Genomic DNA, 20,990 nt, shown 5'->3' with positions numbered 1-20,990 from the left:
GTTAATGTTGTTTAATAAATGCTTTAAATTTGCGGATTTGTATTATTCACCAAACTACCGGTTCTAATCATATGAGTTTTTTGTCTGTTGGCTATTGTAGATAAGAAACCTGGGATTAACGAAATGTTCGTACTGATAGCGATGCGCGTTCAAGTGAAGGCTTACAAAAAGCAAGTGTGATACGATTTAAATATTAACCGATGAAATCACGTTTCTTTACCAAAATTTGTAACCAACCAAACGACTGTTTCTTATCAATAAGAGGTTGAACATGTGTAGCAAGATTCTTCGGTAACCTATCTTATGAATTACAAACTGTGGACGTAAATAGTAAGGAAAATAATATCTTAATAGCAAGCCACATACCAAATCATGTGAAAAGTATTAGAATACTTGTTCTTATTTTTATTTTTGTTAATTATACTGGCGACAGTTCTGCTGATTCGAGTTTAACGAACTTAAAGCTATATTATTAGATTGCTACAAGGAAGCATGTTCTATTAACCTAGCTTTTGTTTCTATTTGGCGTAACGATCTACGCGGTCATGCCGACCTATAAAGGCTTTCAAGACTTATTAGTACCACGCAGCCGGATAGTCACAGTCCTTGCTACGGGGGCGATGGTCCATATGAGGTTTGAGGCCATCACGAGCATGCTGTTAAGTTGTGCGAGTTGACACTGTCTACCCTAAGATAACTTGGAGCTTGAGGCATTAAAGTTACTTGATAGGCGTTTTTATAGAATAGTTGGTTGAGCTTGATGGTAGGTTCAACCCGTATGAGATTACCTGCAGACGTTGAACTAAGAATAAACATGTGTCAGAATGAAAGGAAATTAAACCGAAAGTGCGAAAAAAAAACCTCATTACACGATGCTATTAGGTCGTACCATTGAAATAAAGAATAAGAACAAAAATGAACCTATATTTGTTAAAGCATGAGACTACATTTTTAAAAGTAATGTGACAATTTTAGTCATTTAAATATTAAAATGCGTTTCCAAAAAAAAATCTTCTCCCACGTTTCAAAATCTATACATCAAATTTATGTAGAGGCTATTATTGCGTAAAAATGTAATTAAAAGTTTTCAAATAACATTCTTATGTTTAAAGGGAGACATACGTACCATACTACATTAGCGAGTATTTTTTAACAGACGAGTATATTGCATTTTGTTGTGCGGCAAACGAGATAGGCACAATGTTGTTTTTTTAACTGCAATTTGCGGAAATGACCATCTTTTTTAACTAACACAAGGAACATTTATAAGGCATGCTTCTAGTATTGAACTTATCATGCTAAACGAATTTTAACGAACAGTTGTTGGATAATCCGTGGTGTTCAATTATTCGTAAATTTCCTAGAATGAAAAACCCCGGATTAACGAAGACAAGTTTTTTCTCTGTTGAAGCAACAACACTCGGAATTGGTGAGAGCAGAGCACACGAGTGTTGGAAGGATCACAGGACTATAGGCCAACATCAATAGCTGCAACAACAACGTCTAATATGTCCATATTAGAAGAGTAGTACTAATTGCAAATTGTTTCAAATACGTGCGTATTGAGGAAGAGTGCATAGTTGGTGAATGTCTAGAGGAAGTGAAATAGTTGTAATGGTTCACTTTGTTGGTAAGGCATAAAATGGAATAATCTCTGTCTGTGAGTTCGTGGTTCGTAGACAAAAGAAAGAAAGTATTGTGATGTTACTATGTGTACAAAAGCAAGTCCATAATATAATACCAAGCGATACCAGCTACCAAAGGAATATCTGTTTGAACCATTTTGTTATCACTGAGATTAGAGTAAGCTGAGCAGCAAGTGAAATCATATTCGTAGCCAGTCTGGAGTTGTTGCGTTTATTGCAATTTTTGCTACTTCTACAGCATCAAAGCGGGCTTGCTGAGTATGGAAGTGTCTGTGCGAGGATTCCGAGTTGCAAAGGAGGAGAGACCTGCGTGAAGACGGGTTGGCGTTTATTTATAGAACTGCCTTGCTCACTCGCATGTTGCGTACGTGTGTTGGAACATTCTTAAATTTATGCTTATGTGCGCGGGCACCACGAGTCAACATGCTATCTACACCATCTGTGCATGACTTTGATGTAACAAGAATAGAGTAAGCAGCTCGTCGATTGAGATTGTAATCCACTGTGTATAGCATTTTTTGAGTGACACATAACATCATACATGAACATATTAATCTATTGGAAATGTTTTACAGACCCAATACATATTTTTATGAGTCCAAAATGAGTCAAACAGCAGATGTTTGATCAAATCAATTTTAATATCGTTTATCTTATATCAAATTTTCTAACACATGTGTATAGGAGTCAAATTATCGCAACGGTTGCTAGAAAATTGAACAAAGAACGCCATGCAAGGCGTCTCCATCAGCAGGATGTTGGAAATGCACCATTAATCGAAGCTGCTGGTAATGCATTACTCAATTTCGAGCGTGCGTATGTGAACGTAGTATGTGTCTGTGTATATACATGTGTGCGAAGGTGTTTGTTTTTGCCACAAGAGAAAAGAAACATGCGAGAATGCAACCATTCGAGCGATAAGCTTTTGTTGTTAGAATATGGTGGAAAAAGTGATTGCATCGGCGGTGCTGTGAAGATTATGAAGTAGAGCAAAATACTAAAAGAAGATTACAATGAGCACCAGGTTTCGGTAAGAGGCTTAAGAAACGTATGAAATTAATAGAAAAGTGTGACTTATTTTTCGCATTCCACTATAGGCTGAAAAAGTGCAATAATAATAGTTCCCTATCTAGTCATAGATGTGTGAGCAGGCTGCTAAAAAAGTGAAGGTCGCTAAACAAATTGCAAAGCTAAAGTAAGCTGCAACGTTTGAGCTGTGGAGTTCAGTGGAAAGTGAATAAAAAGGTCTACCTTACAATTAGCAAGAAAGTTAAATGATGAAAAATCGACCAGGAAGTTATGAAGTGAAAAGTATATATTTGTATTGCATCTGTGTGGCACGGCAAGAAAGTTTTCTCATTTTGTAATAAGTGCCCGTAAAACACATAGAAGTGTGCCACGTTAGTTCCATTCGTGTGCATTAGTAGTGCTAGGGGAAACTGTAGTTCACATTATATCATATGTTCTACATTTCCTTTCAATAAAAGTGTAAAAGTGGGTAGAATAATTGGTTTGCCAAGAGCGTGTTAATGATTATCAGCTAAATTACGACGAATATTTTTCTTGGTCGCAATTGCGTTACTCTAAAAACTTGGAGATGTACGCCAGTGAAAGCATAACTGATGGATTACAACAGTGTTGACTAGTATTCTTTGATTTAACGGTGTGGAACACGTTGATCAGTGCAGAGTGAGGCATTGTGCAATATTTATGTACAGTGGCCACCAGGACGGTTTCCGCGGTGGAGGTGGTGTAAAACAACGGCCATTTCGAGAACCATACCGAACCGTAAGCGACGCAAAGAAAACGCTCGGTTTGATGTGCACAGAATGCCCAACACAAACGAAAGCTCGCATTCCGGCACGACTACGACGGTGGCGGCGGCAGCTGCAGCAGCAAATGCTGGGGATGACCTCGGTAGCACAGACGAGGTGAAAGTATTCAAGGACGAAGGTGATCGAGAGGATGAAAAGGCTTCGTCGGAAAATTTACTCGAGGAAAAATTTAATCTGATCGATCTTACCGAAAGTGCTGAGAACTTGGTGAAGAATTCGTCGGCTCGGCAGGACCTCAGCCCTTCTTCATATGCACCTGTTAGCCGTTCCGAGCCCACCCCAACTGGTAGCGGTACGGGTGGTGGGAGTGCCGGTACTAGCAGCGCCGGAAAACTAAATTCACCGGACCATTCGCCGGGCTTCAGCGGAATGGGTTACCTTCCCCCGTATCAGTATTCGAGCGGAACAGCCAGCGCATTGCAGGCGGCCGGTTCAATGGGCAAGGGTGCATTGGGTTTAACGCAATTTTTTTGCAACGATGATCCACTTTCTAACCCACCCCCCGCTCATTGCGGTATCCTGCCGTATCAACTAGATTCAAAAGCTATCGGTCTTTCTGCAAGGCAGTCATTGTACTCGTTCTCCACCAGCCAGTATCCATATCCATCGATTCTATCCTCCAACATGTTGCCAGTACCGCCATCATGGCATTCGCCTTCCATGTACTCTACTGCACCTAGTTTCCGCAACTCATATCCATCTTCGCTACAGATCTACACAACGTTGGCTAGCGATCTATACTCGCGCTATCAATCCTCGCAGTCGCTGCTTAACTCGGTGCACTCGCATAACGTGCTTAATCAGAGTCTGCAACAGGTGAAACAGGAAACGGGTCTGGTTGGAGCGGGTGGAAACGGTATAGGGCAAGATTTAGGGATTGGACACAACTACAGTGTTCGGCAGCACGTGCATAGTCCGGGAAGCAAGTCCGCAGTTGTTGATCTGCCGCAGGAGTTAACGAATCGCTTCGGTCGTGCCCAGAGTGTTGGGAGTACCGGCAGTGGTGGCGGTGGTGGAGGTAGTGTCGGTAGCGCAATCGGCAACGGAGCTAGCAGTGGTGGAAGTAGCGGGAGCGGAACATCCAGTGGAGGTTCCAAGAAAAAGTGTGCATCCGAGCGAGGTCATCAGCAACAAGTGCAGTCGCAGAACCAGCAACAACCAAACCGGCCACATATCAAGAAACCTCTGAATGCATTCATGTTGTACATGAAAGAAATGCGTGCGAAAGTTGTGGCTGAATGTACGTTAAAGGAATCTGCTGCCATAAACCAGATCCTTGGTCGAAAATGGCATTCCTTGTCACGAGATGAACAGAGCGTGTACTACGACAAGGCGCGACAGGAACGTCAACTACACATGGAAATGTATCCAGGATGGACGGCTCGGGACAACTATGGATACGGCTCGAAAAAGAAACGGAAAGCGAAAAAGAAGGACCAACTGGGCAGCGAACCACCCAGCAGGTAAGTCTAAACGGTAGTTTCTGTTTTCCTTCCTGGTATAAGACATTTTATATTCTATATATATATATATATATATATATATATATATATATATATATATATATATATATATATATATATATATATATATATATATATATATATATATATATATATATATATATATATTTATATATATTCTAGTTTTGATTCGAACTAAAAATAATTGAAACATATTTAGAGAATAGAGATAGACAAATAGAGAGTGAGATCGATGTAGGAAATACCCATCATTCCAACCAATTTCAAAAACTTCGTTTATATTTAGTAAAGCGTCTTGAAGGCTAGACATATGGTTTCTACCTTATTTCATGTTTTCTGGCATATACGACCAAATGGTGTACCGTTTATTTCGTCCAAGACATAACATAAACAACGTATGGTGTATGGTATGGTGCACAATATGAAAAAATAGCATTTGAGATGGTTTCCAAAGATAACACATGATGAAATTCAGCGTTAAAAACAATAATTAATTGCAGTTTTTTTGGCTTTTACACCATACCTTGCTTTTCAATATCATTCTTGTAGCTTCTAGTGGCACTGTTCATAATATTTTGTTGGAATTGCGTCTGCAATTGATTATGCAAATATATAGTTTTTTATTTGTTTTAATTTTTCAAAACGGTAGTATAAATTAAAGATGACGAGATCATTAATATTATTGTTTTGCTGTAATCGCCAATACATTAGTCGTATAATATTGAAGATATTGTGTGAGTAAATGTTATTATGTAACATCATCCTCTATTGTTGGATGACTCAGCGTTGGTTAATTTGATATCAAAATGTGCCTAGGAAATTAATGAATTGTGGCTTTTTTTCTTATAAAAATACTTAAATACACTGAAGATACACTTAGATTAATTATAATGTTTTTTTTTTATCAGCAACACGCTTGCCGTTTTCCATAATACATCCCTTCCTATTATCTACCATTATATTAGCATAGCCATATGTGAAAGAACTAAAACTGAAAATGAAATCAAAATACCGTCAAACGATCCACTTTATTGCAGGCGTAAGAAAATCTGTATACGTAACGAGGAATCTGACAACTACGATGGATCGCGTATGTCGGACGAGTACATGGGAAGCTATGGCACAGTGGTGTAATAAAACACCTCTAACACACCCCCACCTTCCATGCCCACAGGCCGTCACGATGATGCCTCTTTAGAGAACCGGGAGTACCGGCTGCCTATCCCTAATAGAAGTAGCACCGGCAAGAGCAACGCATGACTGCGAAGCTTTACTCAATAAGACTTCAAACGACACTTTGTATATGTGTAGGAAATATAAGCATAAGATAAATGATCGTGTGAAGTAGAGCAAAGCAAGGCAGCCTAACCCAACGATAGTACGATGTCTTTGTACGAATTTACGTGGAGATCGACGAATGTTTCACTTACCTAAACCATATTTACGTACGTCATCTGTGTGTATATCGATCGACTCTTACGTTTAACTCACCGGATTTCTTTTACTTCGTCGTACGATTATGCTAGGTAGAAAAGACCATTGGCCAAAGATAATTTAAGCAGTAATGAAGCGATGTTCTAGAAAATGCACATGTTGCAAGTAATTTATGTGCAATTAACAACTCAGAATGCACTTTTAACAAAAGTTGTGGATCATGTACAGTGTGTACTATTAATTTCTGTTTTAAGAAATTATTCCAAAAATAGTTTACGAATGGTACTTAATACGGTGCCGCATTAAAACTGGAACTGTATCAAATGTAAAAGAATGTGCATTTTAGAAATTGAACAACATGTAAATGTAGTTTAGATTCAAGATGATAATGTTTTTCGGTTATACCACCGACGTAGTCGAATTAATATACCAGTACAGGGAAGCCATCGATGGCGCAATGGAAAGGCTATATACACTTCTCTAATTGTGTCTCTAATGTTTGATGCACAAGCCTTTTAGAGAGTGTTTCTTTTATGAAATATTTCATAAGATGTTTCTCACCCAGAATAAATTTTCGGTCATTTGATTTAATCATCATGCAAAAGTGTTTGTTTACAACCAGCGCAAATAAGCTATAGTCAATCCATAAGTCAATATCTTCTAATGGGTAATGGTTGCAGGCTAGAATCTTTTTACATGCACACAAAGATGATTCCCAATCAGGCTAGAAGGGATCCTGCTTGAATATAATTATATACATACTATATATAGATATACATAATAGGTATTTTTAGCACGTAAGAGACAAATAAAAATGTGTAACAATGTAGCTGATAGTAAAAAGCCAAAATGCGAGTAATAGAACATGTCAATGTCAAATTTCGAATTGTTTATGGCATTTTAAAGCCTAGATTGCAATCGGAAGTAATAGAAGGAGGTTTTGAAACAATTTATCATTTTTGTAATGGTTTAATTTTATTATACTGCTTTGAATTGAGAGTATTCTAATTGTTTTCTTAACATCAAAAGTATCATTTTTACGTATTGATAGCAGGTTTCAAACCAATCTCATTTGCATCCAAGTGTAATATAGACGTGTTTTGTCTATTTTGTAAAAATATTTCCCCCCATGAGCATATCCATTATCTGCCGACACTGCAGTTAAAAAATGCACAGTAAAATTCAATTCGCACTTTTTGCTTGAGATAACGTTAATCGTTATCACCTGTCAATTTGGTAAGCAAACACTTCAACCGGAACTACGTTAATTTGTTGGAGAGCGAATATTTCGTCAAAGTTGCGGTAGATACATTTTTACAGATAACGAGGGTGTCGAACCGTCTGTTCGAACTCACTTCCACTGGATTGTAACCCAACAATAGATGAGACCGGAACAAGGCTAATTAAAAACTTCCGTGGAACCAAGCCGGAGTCCTCTTTACATCATTCCTTTTGGATACAACCTTTCAATGATTACCGTTAGAGAATAGTTCAGGTCGTTCTTCGCCTTCGCTCTTACGTGGGTGCTACATGATGGTCGTGCGCCATTTTGCTCTCCTAATTTGGTTGCCATTCCCTCTGGTTTTCCGTGTTCCAGTTCGGTTGGATGTTTTTTTGGTTTTCTATTTTGAATCAGACACATAATCCCTCAGAACCAGCATTAAACCAGGGGTAAAAGTAAAAATATGTGTGTGTATGTGCCATGCCTCCGATTCGGATATGAAATGGTTTCATTCGGTTCTAATGCTACCGTTTGCAGCCATTGGTAGTGTCATCATTAGAGCATTTGCTAATAATCGGGTTGCCGCATGGTCGGTCTGGGCTTGAAACGGACGTAAAATTGCGTCCCGTGGATTGTGAGGGACAGATGAATTCAACCGATGCTCTGGCTGCACAGCAACTAGGGGAAATTAAATCGCGTCTTTTGCCGCCTTCGCGACTTGCCCTTTGCATCGTCATCATCAGAATCGGTTTTAATGGAGAGTAATACGCGCAAGAAGCTATACCGTAGGTATTGATAATAAATAGAGATGGAAACATACCATTTATTTAAAGCAAGATAAGGAAAGCAATGTAAGTAGTGTAATGGGACAATGAATGAATATTTTAATCTTCTAAATTAGAATCGTTTGAGGGGAAACGTATGTACTTTTCAGCGACGTACACATTGCCGTAAAGTGACCAAAAAGCCATAATGTTGTGTGGTTCGGAATCCAACTATGGGAATATTTTTCAATTAACAAGAGTTTTAAATTTATTTAAGTAATTAAGCAGGTATTAAAAGACGTTTCGGGGCGTTATAATATAAAATGCATGGATCAATATATGGGATTTTTTAAATCATTACATTAACACGAAAATACAACATATTACAACGCTCGACATAATTACACCATATTTCACTATCTTCTAGTATGAGAGGAATGAATTTGATTTTATCACACTTACTGGCTGGTAAAAAAATATTTCAAAATGAATGACAAGCCATTTCGTGTCGTGCAATGAACAATATTGCAGAATGTGAAATAACACAAGTGTGTGATGAGAGTATTATTTTCGTGATGAATTTACTTGCGAATGAGTTATTCATCCGTGTGTCGTTTCGCAACGAGAGGGTTGCTGCTGCTGGTTTCCTTTCCGGGCATAGGGCTCAGCTTCACTCTACTTGTAGGGTTTCACATACCGTGTCGACGTTCATGCGACGTCGGGTCAATGCAGGGGATGGGTTTAATCTTTAAATGATTCCAAGGAATGAAGGGAATCGGTGAGTGCAATGTATATCTTACAGATACATACAGGGGCGAGCTATGAAAAGGGCCAAAGCATATTTACAATAGAAAAGCAAACAAAAGCGGAAACTTCTAACAACAACAATAACAACAACCACAGTGCTCCTTGCACTTCTGCGTAAGGCCACATTGTATCATTTGAAACAAACAGAGCAAGCGAGAGTAAACTGTGTGTGGTAGGAGACACAGTGAAGGTTGTGAAAAAAGGATGTAAATATAATTGTAAACAATAGTCTAGGCACATTCATGCACTCCTGTTGCCCTGCTTCGTTCTCGGTTCGCAAACACACGGGAACTGATAGGTAACTTGGATTTTTTGTCATCCTTTCGCATGATGATGGAGAAATACTGCGGAAAGCCTAGCGTGTGGTAAAATGTAAACCCTCTCTATTGTTGTTGACGTTTTTCGAACTGACGGCAGCAAAGATGATCACATGTGCGGCCTCGTGTGCAAAAAGAAAATAAAAGTGAGGGATGAATGTGTAATCTGTTCTTCCGGTTGTAAATGAAGTTAAACAGAAATTATGGTATTGTTAGTATTCAATGGGGCCAGTCTGGTGGTACAGTCGTCAACTCGTACGACGTAACAACATACCCGTCATGGATTCAAGCCCTGAATAGACCGTGTCCCCATACGCAGGACTGACTATCCTGCTATGGTAACAATAAGTCACTGAAAGCCAAGCTCACTTCACTAGTGGGTACAGGCAGGCCTTGACCGACAGCGGTTGTTGTGACAAAGAAGAAGAAGAAGAAGTATTCAATGAGAATACATTAAAAGTTCCTTCAAAATGAAAAAAAACTACACCAGAAATGTATGCATCTATACCGTAGGATAGGAGAGGGGACGGAATTGCGGAGGAATTAAAAAATATAAATTTCTAACTGTGACGCCTGTTTTAAATTTTGTAAGTTTAGGTAGCAGGGAGTTCAGCATTTTAGATCACTAAAAATGATTTTAATCACCCTTGTACGTATGTACAATGCGAGACACGTGTTTTCGGAAACTTTATTCACAAAAATTGACCAGATTTCAACTATCAACCTGCACATATTCATTGTGAGTCATTATTTTGTATTCACAGTACATGTAATCGTGTGTTAAACATCAAAAGGCACAATGCTGAACAAATTACTATAAGCGAGTGAACCGGTATTGTAGGATTAGGATGTGTTGAACAGACCTAGGCCATGAAGCATCTCTATTTCTCTGCGTGATGATAGGTATGGGCGGGACTGAAAGGAAGCGGAAGTTAAATAAACAAATATCGATGTATGGTACTCCCTTCGATGTATAAATAACCAAAGCAAAACAAAAACAAAAAGATGAATGTTTTGTTGTGATGTATGCCGACCACCACCTTTTCCCCTATGCGTTACACTGTATTGCAGAAACATGGCCTGGTATCCGATTTCTTTAGAACTAAACTGAGGCAATATAGTAAAGCGTTGTATGCATTGGAATGTGAAAATATGATGATTTTCGTTAATTCTGTCACTAAATACAGTACTACAACAAAGCGACAACGACACGTGCAGCTGGATAAGCCATAACAACATCCCACAGGTTTACATTCTTTGTAGCCGAGTAACAGCTACTTTGAAAATATTATAATACTTGAACACTAAATACCGCTTGTTATACTGCATGGTGGATATACAATATCCTTTCAAATGTGGTTAAGTTTTACTTAATATATCTCTCTGGTAGTTTGGAGTTTTTGAAACAGTTACATTTTAGATTGTTTGGCACAGGTTAGGTGTTGTCTTAAACATCTCACTAAACAAGTAAGCATGCAAAGTGTCTATGAGCAGACGTGTAAAGCGCGCTCGTCTTATGTTTGTTAAATTTAATATCACCAAATTTTAATGTAAACAACGCAACCATTGATTTCTATTTAGCGCTTCTTTACATTGGTATGCAATATTAATTCAAATGCTATGCCATATACATGTCTTTTCTCTACATCATCATCTCATCTATTTGGCGTAACGTCCTACGCGGACATGCCGGCCTATTCAGGCTTTCGAGACTTAATTCATTACCACGCAGCCGGATAGGATAGTCAATCCTTGCTACGGGGGCACGGTCCATTCTAGGCTTGAACCCATGACGGGCATGTTATTGAGTCGTTCGAGTTGACGACCGTACCACGGCACCGCCCCTCTCTTTTCTCTACACGCATACCATTTCATGCAGGATGCTAAAAAATCTACAAAATCTGTGCAACCGTCTCGTAAAAAGAATGTATACAATGGTAGACCTACCAGCATAATCTGGAATCTTAGACAGGATATCTAGAGCATTTCAATCCACTGTTCGCTAGCACTATCTTTTGGTTAAGCGCATAAAAAGGACGAAAAGGCTCATCTATGCCTTTTGCTGCGCTTCGGGTTCAGAGCTTTGTAAATGTAAAGCAACATACCGTAGCTATACACATATTTCGGTCCCCTTTTTTCCTACTATGAGCATGTTAAAAGATTGGTTAAAATGTGCACTACAACATAAAGGGCAAAATAATAGCGAAAGCACGGAACGTTCATAAAAAGTTTGGTATCACAGTTCGTCGCGAGCGGGAATGTGTACGTGCATGTGTATGTGTATGACAGGGAAAATCCTCCTGCTCCCTGTCACTTGACACATATATTTTTCAACTTCTCCAATACTTTTGCACTACAAGTCGATACACACCTCTAGTGACAAAAAATAAGAAAAAGATAAATACCTGTAAATCGATAAGGTATGGAACACAACGAATAACAATAATGCATGGTACTGGAGTTGTATTTAAATGACTTATATACCTTACATATATATATATATATATATATATATATATATATATATATATATATATATATATATATATATATATATATATATATATATATATATATATATATATATATATATATATATATATAAGGTCAATAAATCATTTGAATACAACTCCAGTAACATGCATTATTGTTAATAGATAGATAGATATGTTTGCCAATATGTTAACAATAACCATAAGACCAGCATAATTATAAAAAAAAAGTTTTTAGGCCCTTGATTAAAAGTTCAATTTAAATCACGCTGTGATTTGTTAGTGGAACAAAAACGGTTACGGCGCGCACTTACTCTCTTATTACCCGTTTCAAAGGCAACTGTCAAAAACGGATGCAAAACACACCACATTGATCATTCACTGCTACGGCACGCTTCTGAACGTGGTCACGTGCCGCCATTAACAATTATGGAAAGGGTATGGAAAAACGTAAAAACGTTATTTTCTCTCAGAATAATCAGATACTCTTGATAATAACAATATATATATATTTTAAAGTAGAGCAGTCAAGAATATCTGTTCAAAGTATTGTGAAACAAACTCACCTTAACTACCTCCATTTTTATTTGTAGGAGTTTATGCATGTTCCATAAAATTATTTCAAGGTTTAAAGAATAAATAGTGTTTATCTGAACATTAGTGGAAACACTAAACATTCTTGTGGACACATTGCATACAATTCTGCCGTCAGACAAAGGCCGACCGCCTCACCTGATCGTCCTGATTATGAAAATAGCTTCATTCTAAATTTTACAGAAGTAGAGGGTTAAAAAAATAAAAAAATTTAATTAGGTTAAAAAACAAGCCAAACCAGTTAAGTCGCTACCATTGTTATTTGCTTGCCAATGGTATTTACTTATTCTAAACCAGCGTTGCTTATTCAGAAACGCTATAATTTAACGCACATGTTGTTGGTGTTTTGTGATGGAATAACAGAGAACGTTTTCGTTTTGCTTTTCGTATACATGTTTTCATGCAATCTAAATGTGCTTTCGCTGCTCAAAATAGTGCGACGCATATTCCCCGTCTGTAAAGTAATCGTGGATTTATGAGCATTCATCGGGTTTTTCATAACAGGTACAATGCAATCACTTCCTTTTAGAGTCTTCACCAAGCCTAGCTGGTCTGGTACAGTGGTAACAAACACTCTCTATTGCTTACTTTCAATAGAGATCATAACATGCCTCGAACAGATTTAGCTTATTTGTTATTCTGAAATGTTTTAAGACATGTCTTTCACTGCTATACAAGGGACTTTAGCATTGTGTTTGGAGCAGTTCGTTTATACAGTTCGCACTTTTTGCTGCTGGGTCATTTAAGTTTCTTTTGCAGTTACAGTCTGTTCCCGAGTTACACGGTTCTCGACTTACGCGGATTCGGAGATACGTGGTTTTTGTAAATTTGACAGATTAAATGTCAAATCAATACAATTTGCTTCAAGATCGGTATAAATTGCATTTTTGCTAACAAATTGAAACCGCTTAAAAGCCAGAAATATTAGAATTTTCTGCACGAATCATAACAAATAAATGATAAAGTGTATAAAAGTACTACATTTAATCAAAAACTCGGAGTAATCAATAGAATTTTAGTAAAAAAATGTGAAATTCGACTTACGCGGATATTCGAGTTACGCGGATTCGTTGGGAACGCAGAAACCGCGTAACTCGGGAACAGAGTGTATTCATTTATTGAACATTTTAAACAAATGTTTTATTTTAAAAACCTGACAGTTGGGTCATTCCTCAATTAGTGATTCAATTAAGTTTTTCGTTAGTTGGTCGAATGAGACTTTTTTTTATCTTCAATGTGTAGGAATGTTGAAGAGGCTTAAATCAGACAATTTTACAAATATTTGTGGTTGAGCTTTGTAATCTGGTTCGTCTGTACGGTAACGAAAATGGACAATTGGTCTGTAACGTAACAGGTATATTCTATCGCAGTTTGCCTTGGGACCAGTAGAAGAGTAGCCTAAGAGTAGTAAGAGTGACAAGACGATTCAGTGCGCAGTTCCTACAATCTTCTTTTTTGTACAACACCCTGTTTGTGTTAGTCCCACCCTATGGCTTACTGATCAACAATCAAGTTTTTAATGATTATTTACCCATAGCATAAAATCAGCCATCGTGCCGAACAGTGTTATGCTGGGTATCGGCACGGTAACGGTAACGATGCGGCAACGATGATGGAGAATGTGGGAGCGAGTAAGAAAGCTAGAGAGAGATAAAGCCGGAATGATACGGTAGAGAGGAAGATGAAAGCCTGTTTGTTTAACATATTTTCCTCTAACTGTAACGGCTGTTGGTGATGTAGCTTACAAGCACGTCTATAACGTTAAAACTATGGAAAAAATATTCCAACAATCATGCTCCGGTTATGCAAACGACTATAGACAAAATGCATCTATAATTTACATGGTTGAGAATGAATCGAATTGAAACTGCTTATCAAAAATGTAAAACCTGTTGAAAACCAAACAAATATATCAAACACAAGAAATTGAAACGTCGAGTAATTTGTGCCAAAGTATTTTTTTCAACAATTAAGCAACATTATTTGGTTTTAGCTTGTCAAGAGGTAACAAGACAAGAAAAAATAGAAAACACAAAAAATTGAATGCAAATGATTGCTTAATTTAGAATGAAATTTGTTTTTTTGTTGGTTATTAGTAATTTTATCGTTTATCTTAAATTAGTTTTATGGCTTATTTTATTTTGTTGGGTTTTTACGTTGCTGTAGAATCATTTCAAACACATTTATTTTTTCCCATGAAGCAAACAAGAGAATGAGACTTGATTGTAGAAATACAGGGAAATTCGCTGAACTATAAGATATCATGCAAGGGGACATTTTGCAATCGTGAAATTATTCATATTAATTTTCTAAAATGGAATGGTACTATTTGAAAAAAAAAATTCTATGAAGTGTGTGTGACACGCTTCAGTAACGAAATTACACATTATAGGACTTCTCTAGACAGCTCAATACCAATTTCACAATTACGGGAAATATGTTTCCCTTGTAAAAACAACTTGTCATAGGTTTATAAATTATTATTAAATCGATATGTTTATTGACAAAATGCCAAAATAAAACACTTGTCAAAGGTGGCAAATGTAGTTCTGAACGAATAAAAAAATAAAACAATTTTTTGGTAATAGTCTCTTACTTTATATTCACAATAGCATTGCCACATTTAGTCTTCGAAATCTTATGGTCGTGAACGGGATAGCAATGGTAGCTCGAATGATGTGTCATTAGTTGATTTTACTACATGCAATATGTAGTTGCCAATGTTGAAATATACGGATTTACCAGATTGAAAATGAACTCTACGGTGTTCAGTTGGCTAGAGAAACCCTATAAACGATAATGAGAATCATGAAGCACTATCGAGATTTTTCCTATTGTATGTTCCTTAGAGAATTTTCGATTGGAATCTCATCGCTGAATGCGAGCATGTATTTGAAAAGCATATATTATTACTTAGTTTGTCGAAGGATGTACTGATTATGACAGAAAATAAAAAAAAAAGTTCATATGGTCGCTCAAATGCCGTAAACCTGTAAAAGAATGCTAATTACATCCTTAAAGAAAACAACAATTTCAATCTCATCATAGAACTTGGGAGGACGCCAAAAATTTAAATGCCAAAGTGAAAAAACACCCAGTCATAGATAACTATGAACAAAAAATGGCAAAACGATCGAATTTATCACAAAGTAATTATTTAAAATAATGACTTTTTAGAATTTTTGTAAACAATCCTTTTTTGGAGCTTAATAAAAAGATGGTAAACTACATGTCTACCGACAAAAAGCAGGGTGTATGTTACAAATAGGGAAAAAAGAGAATGTTGTGAAATTCGAAATGATGGAAATAACGATTAAATGACGAACAGTGGAGGTGTGAGTTATTGGTAATGGTGATAGAAAATGTGACACATATTTTCCAACCACGAAAACATTAGAAAATAGGCGCAGCAAAATCCGTAACAATGAATCACAAAATTTTACTCTATGATAAAAAATGTAAATACTTTGTCAAGCTAGTTCTGACATGTCTACAATGCGCTGTATGTACAACGCGTGAGCAATCGAATCCGATAGAAAAGCTATTACTCCAGAAATATGGTAAAATACAAAAGTAAAGCTTATGCACAAAAAATACAGAAACTACAACACATGTTCTGTATTTTGTTGTCTTACAAAAACCACATCACAAAGATAACGAAAATAACATGCAAAGATGAACAATGAGAGTAAATACAAAAATGAAATATTTGTGAACATAAACGAGCTATATATACAACAAGAGTATAAGAAAAGGATTCGAAAACAAAACGAAAATTGCAAGACAACTATTTCACCATTTAAGGATGAAAAAGAAACATTCAAAACCGGGCAAACAATGATCTGCAAAGCCACATTAGAAGAAAACATTGTACATGTTATTGTAATCATTGACAAGCGATTAAGATATTTTTATGTGTTAGTTTATTAAAAAATTGAGAAATACTTCAAATTTTGTTCTCTTCAAACTCAATTGTTGATTTAAACGTCTCCGTTGTTTATGATTAAACAGATCACCATGAATGCAATCCACATTCGGGTAAGTATTCTTTTGTAATGAAGGGTTCAATACTTGGTTTATTAGTTACACTATATCTTATTTATTTATTACTTACATATTTTTGCAACGGTGCCTATGCCGCTATGCACTGTTGACGCATGGAGACGCCCGGTATTTGACACAGTTGCGCTTCGATTGTTATGCTACACATTTTATGCGTGGAGGTCGAGGCATTGTGTAAATGATAAAAAGTACTTATAATCGAGATTGCATGACAGTTCCAATTTTGCATGCAAGATAGCTGAAAACCTTGTTAGAGTTGGACCACGGATTACGTTAAGCGTATTGTATAATGTTTAATCACTTAAATTTTAAACCTAATTCATTGTACCATACTTTATCGTCCAACCCACCGAGATTTTCAGTCATTTTGGATGGAATTTTAAGATTTACGTTCAACCTGGGTTGTAAGCACTTTTTGACGAAATGAATTGTTCCATTTTAATTCGGCGATTGCAATTGAAAAAATAGATATTGAAATCTGAAACAGTGTACATTTATATGTTGCCTTAGTATTCTCGGTCATTTTTCTTTGTAAATGTTGTAAATTTGTATCGAGTTCATCATTCTCACATTGATTCCCTGTAGGTATTTTATTCATTTCCTATTTTTTCATTCCATATGAAAAAAACATAGAAAAAGCCAAAGAAATTGTTCATGAGACAAGGATAATTGGTCGGAGCTGGCGAACAACATGCATTCAAAGGGTGCAAGAAAATGACAAAATCCACAGACCATTGTTCTACGCTACCCGAAGATATTCCACGACAAGTGCGTGAGTGATTTCTCGGTAGGGAATAACAATTTTGGTTCTTGGTGCAGTCGAATGGCAGCTCCTCCATACCATGCCGTTGTGTATAAAACGGAACGAAAAGAATAAAATCGGTGACATAGCAAGGTTCTGATTTCTTTTTGCTTTGTGTTACATGTTATGTTGCCTATCCAAGGGTGTCAAAGTTTTGTGGGTGAAAATGCAACAGCGACATCGCCGAAGGCACCGGTAGGGACAATACCACAAGAGGAAACAAATGGTGCTTCAGTCGTATTCGAGGCGACGGGCAAGTGATAAATAGAACTGGTTCGCAATTAATGAACGGCACCTCATGGAATATAGTGCACCTTTCAAAATGAAACAAAAGAATCTAGCTGCATTCATCGCGTACCAGCGCTCGAGAAGCGAAACAAAGCATGAGTGATTAAAAAATTTGCACTTCCACCAACGGACGTGATATCGCCTAGCCCGATCTGTCATCATGTCACTTATGCCACTGGCGCCAATATAAATCAACACTCTTCGGTGTACCAACCGCCAACAGACCTGTTTTGGGCCGCGTGAATCAGTAGAGTGTTAATACAATTAGTCACAACAATGATAACTGATGGCTTCGCCACTGAGCCCACCTGCAGTTTACAGTGTTACAACCTGGTTCATGTGGTGCGTAGCGTTTCAGTGCCATTTGAAGTGATCGGATGTAAACAAATTTCACACAAACACACGAAGCGCCGCAGGAAATGTGTATGAAGTATAAAAATAGCGCCTTTACGCCTTGTTGTAAACATGTACCGCAGGGTTTGTACCATGTTTTGAATCATGGAATAATGAAAATGCTATCATTACCTGTAATTGTAACAATATGATCTACAAGTCCCCCGTCTCTATTTTTTTAGACATATTCCTAATTTTATTTCGCGTTTTATAATTGTTCCACCTTTTTATTATGTTATTCCACAAACTATTGGCCATCATTTAGTTTTGTAAAGTATATTCTTGAAAGCAAACTGCCAATTATTGAGCAGCTTCCAATTAACAATTATTTCACTAGTTCGCTGCTCTCGAACCTCGCCGGAACTGAATGAATTATTACATGCTTATTATTGTAAATATTTGGAAAACAAACATCGATTGCTGCCACGCCTCTGCAGTAGCTATAGCAGATTCGATGACAGCATTAAGTAAAAAGGAAACAGATCAGCTTGATTGTTTCCTGCACCGGTTCACCCTTCTCTTACTCAGCGAATAATTCTGAAATACCATTATTTTATATTAGACATTTGCTTACAACTACAAAGAGATGAATAGATACACCAACAAGTGGATGGATATTGAACATTCAACTAATCAGTTACGCAACAACTTGAATATGTAATATAATTAGTCAACAAACGAAAAATTCACTTCAATCAACACCAGCTGATTCTGGCCTCTGCCGAAATTGAATGATTCGAATTGCACACTTTCAGTACATCAGTTTAATCAATTGTCAGGTGATTCCGTTACAACTGATAATATGATTTATTAAATAACACAAGGACATGCTAAAAAACCATATAAATAATGTAGATAATAATAATAATAATAATAATAATATTCCGTATATGATGTCTATATGTTAGTACCTTACATTTAATAAAAAAATTAAAGCCTTAAATGTTTTGCTCGAACTACGTCCAAAACTCAGTGTGCAACTATGTTGCTTTTTTGAGAACATTTTTTACTACTACATACGTAACACATACTGTTTAACAAATGTCAAACTAGCTCGATTGGATGTAAAAATTAAGTTTGGGTGCAAAAATTTACACTTTGCGATTGCAAAAATTTCAACTTTCTCATTTGCCAATGCATTCGTTTGCATCTTTTGTCCATTTGCCGTTTTAGTACGATTCGTCACAACGCTTGGTTTTTCTTGCGCTACACTACCTTGTTGCTGAAACTGAAAAGAAGCTGAAACTGAATGTTGCCTTTTTCCAATTTACTATTATTGATTAAAATCTCGCAAGCGCAACAATCTACAAAACGAGCTGTACTGAACCAAACCAAATCATGGCTGCAGCTGCCGCCACCGTGTTACTCCGTGTGATGCTGTTGGTGAAGGAAAATATCCGGAATCCAGATGGAAATTGAACGGTGGAAACGAGTCGGACGGTTAGGTGGATGCGAAGGAACGGTCGGTATGGTTTGCCATCAACTTACCCTTCCCGTTTCAATACATCCCCGCCCGAGGCTGAACTGTTCCACGAGCAACGCGAAAGAGGAAATGCGGAAGCCAGTGGGCAGGTAGGTTATGCTATAACATAACGGGCTCCATCGACGATGCGGCCTTAGGGTTTGTTGGATGAGTTTGATATGGTGTGCTGGTTCTGGCAAGTGGCAGCATGCCTTTCCCCTCCATCCATCGTCTGTTCTCCCACGTACCTACTTGGCTGCGCGCCATTTCCTCTTCCACTGCCAGAAAGTGGATGAATGGAAAGCTTGTACATGCATTACAATGGCACAAAAATCTGACTAATGTACATGACACAGAGACGAGATATAGGGCTTGGAAGCAAGAGGGAATGGTAGGTCAAGCGAAGAGCGATGTAGGAGGTTTGTAGAAAACGATGGAAAAGAACAGTCATACAGTTCATATTGAGAGAAAAAAGGAAATCTCGTCGTACGTGCTACACCAGCAAATACACACACACACACACACACACACACACACACACACACACACACACACACACACACACACACACACACACACAAACCAACGCTCACAATCAGAAGAAGTCTCCACGTTCCTTACCGTTTCGCGTGTTTCGAAAAGTTACGCTGCGATGTTATATTATAACGCCGTGCATAAGTTCGCTCGCTCTTCAAACGGGGTTGCAATCTTTTCATAACTTTCCTCATGCTCACCACCGATCAACCCATACCTCACCGTTTACAGTATACATATTGCTGAGGATTGTAAGGAAACACATATACAAACGAGATCGCGTTCAGCGCTCAGAAATTGAGTCCAGAAACACGCGGAACTAACGAGCGAACGAATGAGTGAACTTTCGCGAATGCAACCCCTTGCCGCCTTTTTCACCTGCGCTGTAACGGCTTCCCCTTGTAAGGGAGGCAGGGAAAATACCACGCAAACAGACGATCCCGGCTACTAGCGGACAAATTACAAACTAACTTCATCTTTTTCCCTCGTATTAAATAGTGTACGCCAAAAGAGAAAATGAGAAAGGGATACAATAGAAATGAGAAAAATGAGCAAGAAATATTGGGAGAGTATTGTGGAAGAAATATCGCAGGCTGCTTGGATCAAATCTAGCACAAGTTCGTACAATAATCGCAAGTGCTCTCTCTCTCTCTCTCTCTCTCTCTCTCTCTCTCTCTCTCTCTCTCTCTCTATCTCTCTCTCTCTATCTATCTCTATCTCTGTTTCGCATCTCGTCACGTATTCTTGAGAATGCAGGTGCGAAAAAGAAGGACTACTTTAAACAATTCCCACATGTGAGATTGAGAAGCATTACTCCCCTGTAATATCTCGAAGTTGACTTATGAGGAGAATAA

General features: G+C 37.6%; 1 protein-coding gene and 1 long non-coding RNA gene across 6 annotated transcripts; one reads left to right on the top strand and one right to left on the bottom strand.

Moving 5' to 3' along the window:
- The first annotated feature begins 28 nt into the window (after positions 1-28).
- LOC120902145 (protein pangolin, isoforms A/H/I/S-like) lies at positions 29-19,395 on the top strand. 5 transcript variants are annotated; one of them, XM_040310680.1, is made up of 4 exons: positions 29-1,630; positions 2,331-2,676; positions 2,744-4,944; positions 6,003-6,099. In XM_040310680.1, the coding sequence occupies exons 3-4, from the start codon at positions 3,476-3,478 to the stop codon at positions 6,097-6,099; spliced, it is 1,566 nt and encodes a 521-aa protein (XP_040166614.1). In that variant the 5' UTR covers positions 29-1,630; positions 2,331-2,676; positions 2,744-3,475. The 5 variants fall into 5 exon arrangements, with proteins under 5 accessions (XP_040166614.1, XP_040166618.1, XP_040166615.1 ...); XM_040310684.1 differs by lacking the exon at positions 6,003-6,099 and adding an exon at positions 19,314-19,395 and having other exon boundaries at positions 2,331-4,944; XM_040310681.1 differs by having other exon boundaries at positions 2,331-4,944; positions 6,003-7,278.
- A 17-nt stretch (positions 19,396-19,412) lies between these two features.
- LOC120902152 lies at positions 19,413-20,614 on the bottom strand. The gene is made up of 3 exons (XR_005739381.1): positions 20,224-20,614; positions 19,629-19,880; positions 19,413-19,517 (listed from the first exon to the last, which is right to left on the bottom strand). It is a non-coding gene; the product is annotated as an uncharacterized LOC120902152 (long non-coding RNA).
- Between the last annotated feature and the right edge of the window lie 376 nt (positions 20,615-20,990).

The sequence above is a fragment of the Anopheles arabiensis genome, chromosome 3 (genome assembly GCF_016920715.1).
Source record: "Anopheles arabiensis isolate DONGOLA chromosome 3, AaraD3, whole genome shotgun sequence".
NCBI classification, from domain to species: Eukaryota; Metazoa; Arthropoda; class Insecta; order Diptera; family Culicidae; genus Anopheles; species Anopheles arabiensis.
This window is presented reverse-complemented; position numbering and strand designations above follow the sequence as displayed.